The sequence below is a fragment of the Petaurus breviceps genome, unplaced genomic scaffold, assembly GCF_028583685.1.
Source record: "Petaurus breviceps papuanus isolate PSGF00001 unplaced genomic scaffold, PetGlider_PUasm1.0 99, whole genome shotgun sequence".
Classification (NCBI taxonomy): Eukaryota; Metazoa; Chordata; class Mammalia; order Diprotodontia; family Petauridae; genus Petaurus; species Petaurus breviceps.
The window spans coordinates 7414291-7426998 of NW_027187465.1; the positions used below are offsets into that span (position 1 = coordinate 7414291).

The 12708-nt window shown below is 44.1% G+C and overlaps 1 protein-coding gene across 1 annotated transcript in view; it reads right to left on the reverse strand.

Moving 5' to 3' along the window:
* The window catches only part of MYO18B (myosin XVIIIB), a 377501-nt gene that overhangs the window by 48942 nt on the left and 315851 nt on the right, over positions 1-12708 (reverse strand). The window contains 1 exon segment of the mRNA XM_069081888.1: positions 3487-3614. Coding sequence (XP_068937989.1) covers positions 3487-3614 — 128 coding nt within the window.

Consider the following 12708-nt stretch of genomic DNA (forward strand, 5'->3'; position numbering starts at 1 on the left):
GATAGATAGATAGATAGATAGATAGATAGATAGATAGATAGATAGATAGATAGATAGACAGACAGACAGACAGATGGAAGGGCTTCCTAACCTGGCCCCTAACCTTTCCTGTCTTCTGACACCTTATTACACCCACCTACCTGTGATCTAATGATGCAGAAGCTGTTCCTCAAACAAGATACTCTATCCCCAGGCATATTCACTGGCTATGCCCCCAGTCTGGAATTTTCCCCTCCTTGTTGCCTTTCCCTCCTGGCTTCCTTCACATCTCAGATGAACTTCCACCTGCTACAAGTCCAGCTCTTAGCCTCTCCGGCACCCTTCAAGACTCAGCTGCAGTCTCACTTTTGGTCAGAAGTCTCTACTGCCACCTTCTCCTACCCCCATGCTAGCTGATGGCTCCATGCCTTTCTTCTTCACTCTGGAATCTACCTATTTTCACATTGTCTCCCCCACCAGACTGTGAGCTGCTGGAGAACTTGATTTGCAAGCCCAGAAACCAGCACAGAGCCTTGCACACAGTGAGTGTTAACTAAATGCTTGTCATCTAATTAATGAGGGCTTCCACAATGACAAGAATTGGTATCACTATAGACCTTTCATGTTTGTAAATCAGTCTGAGTGCATTATTGCAATTGAGATAGGAATAGGTTGGCACTAGCTTCCCTGGTATGCAGATGAGGACACTGAGGCACAGAGTGCAAAGGCACTCAGCTATCAGACGGAGATTTGAACTCATGTCTTCTTGACTGCACACGTCATAAACAAGAACCTAATCTGCATCTTCCTGACCCTGAACCAGCACTCCAGCCATATTGTAACACTGCTTCTCATTACACTGCAAGCCCCAAGGGCTGGGAAATGGAAATGCCAACTGTGAGGCTGTGTCTGGCCCAGCTTTCTGAGCACGTAGCTGAGGCCTGTTGCCTTTGAGCCTAATTCCCAACACAGGAAAATGTGACTTTTCATAATCTGAACCATTCTCCCAAAGACCCTCCTCATGAGCTCATATCTGCACTGGAATGCTGATTTGGGGCTCAAGCTGGGAAAGAGGCGATTAGAGGAAGCAGCAGGAACTTGCTGAGCCAAAAAGGAAGGAGAGGGTCCCAATATCCAGGCCCAAGCCCAGGCCCCTCCAGGGATGCCTCCCTCCTCTCCCTAGCCACCCCCACCGCACCCCCTCCATGGAGGTGGCGGGGATGTTTCCTCCCACCCCAACAGGAAGATACACATCTGCCTCCCCCCTTGCATCTCCATAGAGGTGTGGGATCATTGGTGGTAGCCCAGCCCTTTCATTTTCAGAGAAGGAAACTGAGGCCCAAGGTCGTACAGCCAGTAAATAACAGTCAGGTTTATTGACTCCGAATTCAGCACTCTTTTTTCTTTGTCTTCAAGAGGACCCTCAAGGCAAGGTCATGGACCCTCAAGCCATGCCACCCTGATTAGAATAAAAGGCCTAGAAGAGTTTGGAGATATCTAGGCAGGTCACTGCTTCTCTATGGGCCTCAGCTTCTTCAAATATAAAATAAAGGAGGGGGCGAGGTGGTCCTTGACCCCTTCTGTTTCATTTTCTAAGGCTGTATTTTATAAGATCTGTACTGGAGTTAACATCCTGGAAGCCTAGCTGGGTCTAATATTCTTTGGTTCTATGATTTCAGGGCCCTCTCATCCCTGACATTCCCTGTTCCAAGGGCCTTCCCATCCCTGACATCCCCTGTTCTGAGGCCCCTCCCAGCCCTGACACCCCCTGTCCTCAGACCCCTCCCAGCCCTGACATCCCCTGTTCTAAGGCCCCTCCCAGTCCTGACATTCCTGGTTCTAAGGCCCTCCCAGGTCTAATATTCTTTCCTAAACTCCACCCCACAAACAGTAATTATGACATTATCTGTTTTATGATTATCTCCCAGCTGCTCCATGAGCTGCATACCTTGGTGGGGGGAGAGGGAAGGGAGAAAAGTGGGAAAAGGAATTGGGAAAAAGTGATCCAGGAAAACAGGCTGGCCTGACCACAGAACTGTAATGATGTGGTCCCTCATTCCAGACCCCGACAGAATTGCTTTTCCTCATGGAGACCAATGGCTCAAGCATTAATAGTATGGTTCTTTTTAATTTACGTGATTTAAGCACCTACTATGTGCACATCCTGTGATGCTCATGGCCCATCATTAGCAGAATCTGTACCTGGAAACGTCTCCCCAGGAGTGATAGAATTACTCAAATCTGCTCATACACTTGAGTCAAGCACCTCTTGTGAGTCATAAATAAATGCATTTGGTCCAGACTTTGGTTGTGATCAATGACCAATTGATTCTCATCTGACACAGGCAAAGATGGATTAGTGGGGCTGAGAGCCAAGGGCGAGAGATAGAGAAAAGGCAGGGACATGAAAAGGAATAAGGATCAAGGTTCCTAGATCAAAAGCAGAAGGAAACCTCCAAGGCCATTTTAGTATGACACCCTTATTTTACAAATGAGAAAACAGAGACGCATGGAAGCTATGGCTTGTCTGAGGTCTCACAGACTGTAAATCTCAAGAGGCAGACTTTGAATCCAGTCCAAGATCCCCAATTCCAGAACTAAGATTCTTTCCATTGTACCCTGTTGAGACTTCCATCCCTGGAAGGTCCAATACCCAGAAGTAAATGTTTGCTAAAGATCCAAGAGAAGCCAAGAGGTTGAGAGCCAGATCAAAATCAGAAATCAATATGGTCAAGTAGGAAGCCAAGTGCCTGTGATAGTGAGAGCCTGTCTATCCTAGGGGACCTAGCATCTCATTTTGCACATAATTAGCACCTGATCAATAGAGCTTTGTTGATGAATCCTATACCCAGGCCCACCATTGACTAGCTGAATGACCTCAGGCAAGATGCTTGACCTCCCTCAGACTCAGTGGCCATGATCATGTAGAACCCTGAGTGACACAATTCCTTAGGACCTCCCCAGTTCTCAGATCCATGAGCCACAGAAACCAAAGAGACTTGACCAAGGGAGCAGATCACTAGTTAGGCAGGCAATCAAGACAGAAACCACAAGGAGACCTTGAAGTGAAAGGAATTCTTGCCCAGTGAGAAACTCATTTATATGCTTAGAAGCTTCTCAGATAAGGCCCCAGAGTGGGATGCAGGTAGACCAGAGTGAGGATGGAGAGGGACATTACATTGGAAGGAAGTAGAAAAGGCAAGATTTGAACCCAGACCCTCCAGGTTCCACATCAGTGCTCATTCTACCCTACCATCCCCATAAGTTTGACCTCATAGTATGGAACTATGCCTCTGAATGATCCTAAGATGAACCATGCCCTTCATCCCTCTTCTCCCTAAAGATGGCCAGCTACCATCACACCATCCAGAGACCCATATTCCTTGGCCTATGCAACACAGATTGAAGACAATGTGAATAAGAATCATTTTCTTGCTCACACTTCAAAGGCCTCCTGGAGATAAGTGGGATGTGCTGACTTTCTGGGAAAGGAAGCCCATCGGTTACCTGTCATCACTAGGACTGGAGTCTACATCTTCCAGGGCAGCCTGCAGATCGGCAATTCGCCGGATGGATACATCGAGGTCAGCCTGTAACGTCAGCTTCACTGCCAGGAGCTCCTCCACATGCTTCTCCTGCAAGAAAGAGATGCCGCAAGTTGGCAGTTGCTTAAATATTTTATTTCTACCTTTTGTATTTACTGTCGTCTTCATTTCCCAAAAGGTCCTTCCCCTTTTGCCCAGCCAGAGAACCATCCCTTCTAGTAAATAAAAGAAAAAAGGAAAGAGAAAAAAAAATCATCAAAGCAACCAAAGTATCAACCAAGTCTGGTATTCTAGAAGGTGTTCCACACCTGAAGTCCCCAGCTCTGCAAATGAGCATTGCTATAATTTTTGTGGTTCATTCTGTACTCTACGTTGTCATTATTGTAGCCTTTGTATATATTGTTTTCCTGATTCTACATACTTCACTCTGTACCAATTAATCATTTTTTCCCATGTTTCCCAGAACTGGTCAGAGACATCATTTCTTATGGCATAGTAGTAGTTCATTGCATCCAGGTGACATAATTTCTTCAGCCATTTCCAAATTAATTGGATTATGGATTTAAAACTGGAAGGGTCTTTAGAATCTATCTGGTTCAACCTCCTCATTTTAACTATGAGGAAACTGAGGCACAGAAAGGTCCAAAGATTTGCCAAAAGTTACACAGCTAGTCAACATCTGAAGAAGGATGTGAATCCAGGGTTCCTAATGCACCACATTTTATCTGCTTGTTTCTTGTTCTTTGGAAGCCAGGCCAGGAAACTGAATAGCTTCCATGTGAATTGTCTTAGGAAGATTGTGAAGATCATCGGGCAGGATAAGGCACCAGACACTGAGGTCCTTACTCGAACTAAACTTCCAAGCATTCAAACTCTGCTTCAGAGAGCGCAACTCCCATGGGCTGGCCACGTTGTTTGAATGCAAAACGTATGCTTGCCAAAAAGACTTTTATGGAGAACTCACACAGGGCAAGCATTCACATGGTGGTCAGAAGAAGCGATACAAGGACACTCTCAAGGTCTGTTCTCAAGAACTTTGGAATTGATTGCGTGACATGGGAGACACTGACATAGGACCACTCAGCATGGTGTGTCTTCATCAGAGAAGGTGCTTTGGTCTATGAGCAGAGCAGAATTGAAACAGCTCAAAGGAAATGGGATGTGCAAATTTGGAGAATCCACCCCAAATGTTCCCATGGACTGACTAGTTGTGCCTGACCTGTGGCAGAGCATTCCAAGCCCATATTGATCTGATCAGTCACATTTGAACACATTGAAATTTGACTTTAGCATAGGGATGCCATTTTGGTCTTCTTGGAGAATAATGGACAAGAACCAACCAACCAAGCTCTTTGGTATTACAACAAGTGCTGCTGAGAGAAATGATTATTAATAACCAATGATTTGGGGAGATCCTTTTTCTAAAGTCCTTATTTCCTAAGTTCAGTCTCTGACAATGAGATTGGACTAACTTTCTAAACAGTCTTGTTAACATCTTACTCAGGTGGGGAAGCCATTGTTCTCTCCTCAGGTTTGGATGGGAGTAAAGTCTTTGACTAGATTGCCCAAGACTGGGGGTAATTTAAAAATAAATGACATAATCAAGGTTAGTTTGAATAGTAATTATAATATTCATTCTATAATTAATTGTTTTTTTATATTTTTTCATTTTCAAATGCTTTATTAACTTCTGATTTACATCATTAATTTCCTCCAGATTTTGAGTTACAAATTTTCTCTCCATTTTTCCCCTACTCAACACCCCAAAATAGCAGTCCCACAGGATATCCCCTTCTCCAATCTGCTCTCTCCCATATCTTCTCCCATACTCCCTTTGACTTTTCCAGTAGGGCATGGTGGATCTCTATGCCCCAGTGCCTGTATATCTTATTTCCCAATTACATGTAAAATAGTATTAATAATGGTATATATATTTAAACATTTGATTTTAAAACTTTGAATTCCAGATTCACTCCCTTCCTCCCTTGTCACCCACCCCCACTGGGAAGACAAGCAGTTCAGTATAGGCTATACATGTGTAGCTAATACAAAACATTACCATAGTAGATATATTGTGAAAGACTGACTGTATTTCCCTCCCTCCTATCCCACCACCCACTTGTTCTATTCTCCAACTTGATCCCGTCCCTTTTCAAAAGTGAGTGCTTCCAACTTCCCTCCCCCCCATACTGCTCTCCCTTCCATCCATCATCCCCCCTCTCATTCCCTTACCCCACCCCACTCTCCTGAAGGGTGAGATACCCAATTTAGTGTGTATGTCATTCCATCTGCGAGCTAAATTCAATGAGAATAAGGTTGACCCATTCCCTTTTGCCTTCCTATTCTTCCCTTCCATTGTAACCATTTTCCCTTGCCTCTTCTATATGAGATAGTTTACCCCATTCTGTCTCTCCCCATATTCTCTCATTATATTCCTCTCTCACCTCTTAATTTCACCTTTTAAGTATCATCCCTTCCTATTAAATTGGTTCTGTGCCCTCTATCTATGTATACCTGTAAACATACATACACACATTCACATATCTATTCATACACCTGTATACCCTCCAATATAGATGTATATATACATATACACACACACATATATATATATATATATATATTTCTATTCCCTTTTAACTATTTTCATACTGAGAAAAGTTTCATCAGTTACAATTATCATTTTTCCATGTAGCAACGTTAGTAGTTCAACTTTGATATTATGATTTCTTTTCCCTGTTTATTTTCTCATGCTTCTCTTGCTTCTTGTATCTGAATGCCAAATTTTCTATTCAACTCTGTTTTTTTCATCAAGAATGCGTGAAAGGCCTCTATTCCACTGAATGACCATATTTGCCCCTGAAACATAATACTCAGTTTTGTTGGGTAGGTGATTCTTGGTTTTAATTCCCAGCTCCTTTGCCCTCCGGAATGTCATATTCCAAGCCCTTTGATTGCTCAGTATAGAAGCTACCAGATCTTGGGTTATCCTGATTGTATTTCCACAATATTCAAATTGTTTCTTCCTGGCTGCTTGTAATATTCTCTCCTTGATGTGGGAATTTTGAAACCTGGTTATAATATTCCTAGGAGTTTTCTTTTTGGGATTTTTTTCAGGAGGTGATTGGTGGGTTCTTTCAACCTCTATTTTGACCTCTGGTTCTAAAACATCAGTGAAGTTTTCCTTGAGAATTTCTTGGAGGATGATTTCTAGGTTCTTTCTTTGATCATGGCTTTCAGGTAGTCCAATAATTTTTTAATTATCTCTCCTGAATCTATTTTCCAGGTCAGTGGTTTTTCCCATGAGATATTTCACATTGCCTTCTATTCTTTCATTTATTTGGATCTGTTTAATAGCATCTTGATTTCTCATAAAGTCACTAGCTTCCATTTGCTCCAATCTAATTCTGAAGCAATGATTCTCCTTATTGCCCTTTCGAGCCTCTTTTGCCATTTGAGTTAGTCTGTTTTTTAAGGTGTATTTTCCTCAGTCAGGCTGTTGACTTTTATTTCATAATTTTCTTGCATCATTCTCATTTCTCTTCCCAGTTTTTCCTCCACTTTTCTTATCTGCTTCTTAAGGTCCTCTATGGCCTGTAACCAGTTCATATTTTCCTTTGAAGCTTTTGGTACAGGAGTTCTGACTTCACTGTCTTCCTCCTGTTCCATGCTTCAATGCTTTTTGTCCCCAAAATAAGAGTCTAATGTTGGAATCTTCTGTTTGCTTTGCTTCCTTTGCCTGGTCATGTTGCCACTAAATTACTTGACTTTTGGGTTTTTTGCCACAGTAGGACTCTGCTACCAGACATAGGAGCTTCATACCAAATGCTGGGGTTTTCTCAGCTGCCTGAGATATTAGTTGGGTGCCCTCTCTGAAGCCTCCACAAGCTCTGTCAAGCTGGACACACAGCCTAGGACCTCCACCCTAGACTGCAATCCAGATCCAAGCAGGTTAAAGCAGAGCAATTACCCCTCAGACTGGTCACTTAGTGGCCCTACACTCTGCAGGCCAGGACTGGAAGCTGCCATGTGGTAGTGGCTGAGCTGCAGTCCTCAGTGGCTTCTTGCCCTGGCGGCAAAAGCCAACACACTCCCAACTACTGGGTCCCAAAGTCCACACTTCACTGACCTCTCACTTTGTCCTTTGAATCTATGTGTTGATAATTCTGGACCTCCACAGCTGCTGGTGATCTGGAGTCCCTCCAGCCAGTGGCTGGTCAGGCCCACCCTGTGGCTAAAACCTCAGCATGAGGCTGGGATCGGCACCCAGAGTACTACACTGGCCGATTCCTGCCAGCCTGCCAGGTTGTCCTCAGTGGGAGTTTAGCTTCTCTGTGTCATTTTGTGGGTTCTGTAGCTCCAAAGTTTGTTCAGAGTCCCCTTTTACATGGATTGGGGGTAGTGAGAGCCAGATCTACATGGAGGTCCTATTTCTACTCCACCATCTTGACTCCATCCCCCTCTCATTAATTGTTAACCAATCAGAGTTGATTGCCACCTGTGGGAACATTCCTCTTTTAGTGGATATATAAGCCGTGAACCCACTGCCATGGTGGTCTTTGGTCTAACGAAGAGACAGCCAAATGACCACCCTTTTATTAAAACACTGACATTATTAATAAAATGATTAAATTACCCAGGAATTATATTTCTTGAACCTTAAGTTTGAGAACCTTACGTATGGCCATAAGTATTTTGTATACATGAGGGAGATTTTCTAACCACAAGAAAGCATGCTAGAGTTCTCTGAAGGCCTGGACCATGTCAAGGCCACAAAGCCTAGAACTGGGGGGCATTCTCTGGACAGTCCCAGAGAAGACTACCCAAGCAGGTGGCCCCATACAAAGGAAGACTCTTTCTGCAAATGTCACTCATCCCACCCTTCTCTATTGTAAAGAGTAGGACAGGAAGGCTGGGGTCACGCCTTCTCTGAACTTCCATCCCATGATGCACCTCTCTGCTGGAATTAACCACACCCTCCTCCATCTTGAAGCAACTTCTGCACATGGAAGGCAGGGCAGACTACTTGTTTATCTTTGTGTCTCCCCAGTACCAAGGATGTGCTAAGTGCTAAAAAACATGATTGTTGAATTGGCATAGATGTTGGCATCGATGAAAGCTACCATGCTCTGGGGCAGAGGGGTGGCTTCCCTCTCATTGAAGGCCTTTGAAAAGAGAATGGATGACCCTTTGTGGGGAAAGTTATAGAAAGTGTTCTTGTTGACATATAGATTAGACAAATGCCCCAGAAAGGAGCACTGTCTCTGGAGTCAGAGGCCCTGAGTTCAATTCCTGCCTCTGAACTCTTGTATCTTTCACCTGGGAGAATCCCTTTATTTCCCAGTGCTTCAGTTTTCTCATCTGTAAAAGGAAGGAACTGGGCTAGATGTCTTCTGTCGTCTCTTCATCCTCAAGATCTAGAATCCTAGGACCTTTAGTATCTTTTTTTTTTAAAGCAATCGGGGCTAAGTAACTTGCTCAAGGTTGCACGGCTAGTTATTTCTAGGTGGGTGCTGAGTATCTGAGCCCAGATTCAATTCCCAGGTCATCCCGACACTAGAGCCAGTGCTCTTAGTCGCTGTGCTACCTGGCCGCCCCAGGACCTCTAGTATCTTTTCCAACTGGGAGGTTCTATAATCCAAGCAAAAGAGAGAAGCCCAAACAAAGTGCATTTTATTTACTCATTCAGAAGTAACAGAATGAAATTAAAACTTTTCCAAGAAAAACCAAAGCCCTCATCCCAATTCCAGTCCACATCAAGGCCCAGAGTATCCCTCAACCCAGCCTCAGGTCTTTGAAGTCAGAGCTTTCAATTGTAACAGGGGTGGCAGCTCAGTCAGCTTGGAGCCTCAGGCTGTTGATGGAACTTGGTGCCACATTCACAGATAGGGTTTTCTGGTGACTGCAATGTAATCACTAGGCAATTGACTGCCGTTACCAAGGAGAGGAAGCATCAGTATTCTGAAAACTAAGAAATATTCCTTGTTTGTAGCATCCCAGGATCTCAAAATCTCTGCATTGGAAATGGCTTCAGAGACCATCCAGGCCAACCCAGTCCTAAATAAGAAGCTCTTCTTGGTATGTGGACCCCTGTCCTAGTGATGACAAGTAACCAAGGGGCTTCCTTTCCCAGAAGGTCATGAACCGAGTACTCATCCCATCTCCATCTCAAACTCTCTGGGGAGGGGAAACACTACCTCCCATGTGGCATTGTATTGCATTTGAGGATTAGCTCTTATTTTTAGGAACTCCTCTCTACACCACGCCTAAATCTGCCTCTTTGTGACTGAAACTTTGCTCTCCAAGATTATTAGCGAGCTCTTGAGTGTTGTGCCTGAGGCCATCAACCACTGAAGCTGAAACAATCTACATTCAGTTATCTGTGTCCTTCCATTTCTGCATTCCATATTCTAGGTTCCCATCCAAGTCTGACATTCCCTGTTCTGTGTTCAAAGTTCCTTTCCGGCCTTGACATGTGGTAATCTATTATTCTTCCCAGGAAAGGGTTTCAGACTGACTGACCATACAAGTGTAAGAGAAGAGCCACAGACAAAAACTGTGACAGCAACTGACAATTACTGTGTTGTATGCAAAAGACTGATCCTTTGAAAGCCAGTTTCAGTGTGAGACTGAAGACTCACATCCCTGCACTGGGATGTAATGACCATCAGGGACATTGCCTTCCAACACAGAAGGGGGGAAACTATTCATACAGTTCACTCTCAATTACCTGAACAAACAGAAACCATCTTAAGGCATGGGATGGGCAGTCCTCCAGAGGAGATGACTCCCTCTAAATTGTTTAAGGCTTGAGAATGCAATCTATTTCTTTTCTTTTCTTTTTTTCAGTACATGGGGCACTATTTACTTTTCTAAATGTCTGGCTCAGGCTAATATGTCAAATAAGAATTCTCTAGTCTCATACTATCCAGCTAATGCTATGAAAAAGCACCTCTGAATTATGGTGACAGGGATAGGAGGCAACCAGGCTGTGCTTTCAAATTTGTGTGGGTAAGCCACATTTAGATCACTGAGAGTTAGTGACATATATCATTCCAAAGTCATAGAAAATTAAGAATTGGAAGGGATCTGAGATGTTACCTAGTCTAGCCTCCTACTCAATGAAAAACCCTCTCGTCTGCACCCTTGAGAGATACTCTGCTTGAACACTTTCAGTGATGGGGAGCTCACCACCACTCAGGGCAGTCAAGTCCAATGTTGGACAGATGCTATTTTTTATATTGAGCTAAAACCTAGTCTTCCTCATAACTTCTCCCCATTGGTGGGGGCCATCACCAGTCATCTTGACCTATATCTTGCAACTGGACTCTGATGATTCTGGAGGAGAGAGTGAGGCTCATGTCTCTGCACAGTTCTGCCTCACTTAAATCCAATTCACTTTCAAGTCAAGATATCACCATCCTGATGTCATTGGTCCTCTTTGAGAACAAAAGATTCGCAACAACAACCACCACCCCATGGTATTCGTTGTAAGGTTGTTGTACATGGCCTGGTATTCATGGGACCTCAATTATAATCCCAGGGGGAAGTCCTTGGGGAAAAGTCACTTCATCTCTTTTGGTCTCAGTTTCCTCCTTTGTCAAATGAAAGTCCTAGACTTCATGACTCCTGAGGGTTTACCTGGATCTAAGAGTGTTTTATTCATTCATTCATTTATTTTTGCTTTTTGGAAGGCAGCTCGGGTTAAGTGACTTTCCCAAAGTCACATGGCTAGTTTTGTGTGTGTGTGTGTGTGTGTGTGTGTGTGTGCGTGTGTATGTATGTGTGTGTTCAGTGTCTGAGGCCGGATTTGAACTCAGGTCCTCCTGACTCCAGGACTGGTGCTCTATTCACTGCACCACCTAGCTGCCCCCTAAGAGTGTTTTATAAGAAAGTTATCATGTCTCCATATTGCCTGCCACCAAGTATAATGCCTCAAACAAAATAGATATGTAAGGAGCAGCTAGGTGGTGCAGTGAATAAAGCACCAGCCCTGGAGTCAGGAGGACCTGAGTTCAAATCTAGCCTCAGACACTAGACACTAGCTGTGTGACCTTGGGCAAGTCACTTAACCCCAATTGCCTTGCCTTCCCCCTCCAAAAATATAGGCATGTGATTGATATTCATTGGACTCAATCAATTAATAAGAATTTAGTGGGGCAGCCAGGTAACTCAGTGAGTAAGAGCACTGGCCCCAGTGTTGGGATGACCTGGGGATCAAATCCGGGCTCAGACACTTAGCATCCACCCAGAAACACCTGGCTGTGTAACCTTGAGCAAGTTACTTAATCCCAATTGCTTTAAAAATAAAATAAGAATTTAGTGAGAACCTACTATGAGAGGTCACACAGAATAGTGGCTAGAGAGCTAGTCTCTAAGTCAAGAAGAACTAGGGGTTCAAGTCCTATCTCTGACACATCCTGACTTACACAACCCTGGGCCGGTGCCTCTCAGTGGCCTAGGCGAGTAAGACTCTAAGACTAACTTGTATGTGTTCTCACTGATGCTTTCTGACACCAATGACATCCAAGGTCCAAGTCATTGTTTCATGTAAACACAATAAACTTTCATTTATCCCTCTTACCAAGTCCCTTCCTGGTCCCCTTGCCTTCCTTTGTCCTTTAGCAGGCTTTTCAGAGCAGGTGCTGATCTGTATTGAGAGGTTACTTCTCCAGCAAAGCAATAGAAACCCCACACCAGTGAAATCATGGGTCTGCTTTAAAAAGTAAAAGTTCCAGGCACTGTGCTAGGCTCCGGGGAATACAAAGACAATCCCTCCAGTTCTGCCCTCTTTGGGTAGCTACAAATTCCCCATTTGCTTCAGAAAGAAGCCTTGATGTCAGTTGCCTTGGGGGAAAGATGGAAGTTTAGGAGAAAGGACTGAGGTATCTGAAGAGGAGGCCAGAGATAGAAGAGGGGGGAAGAATCTCTGTCTATGACTGACCAATGGGAAGCTGCAGGAAGTGGCTGAGGCTAATCCATCAGTCACATTATTTACCTTAGGAATTGTCAGCCATCACATAAGGGACCAGAAATCTTTGCTCTCTCCCAGCATCCCAACTCTCCAGGCTTAATTTGATCTTGCTTCCATTCAGAAGGAGGGAGGGAAGGATGGAAGAGAGAGAGAGACAGAGAGAGAGAGAGAGGAGAGGAGAGGAGAGGAGAGGAGAGGAGAGGAGAGGGA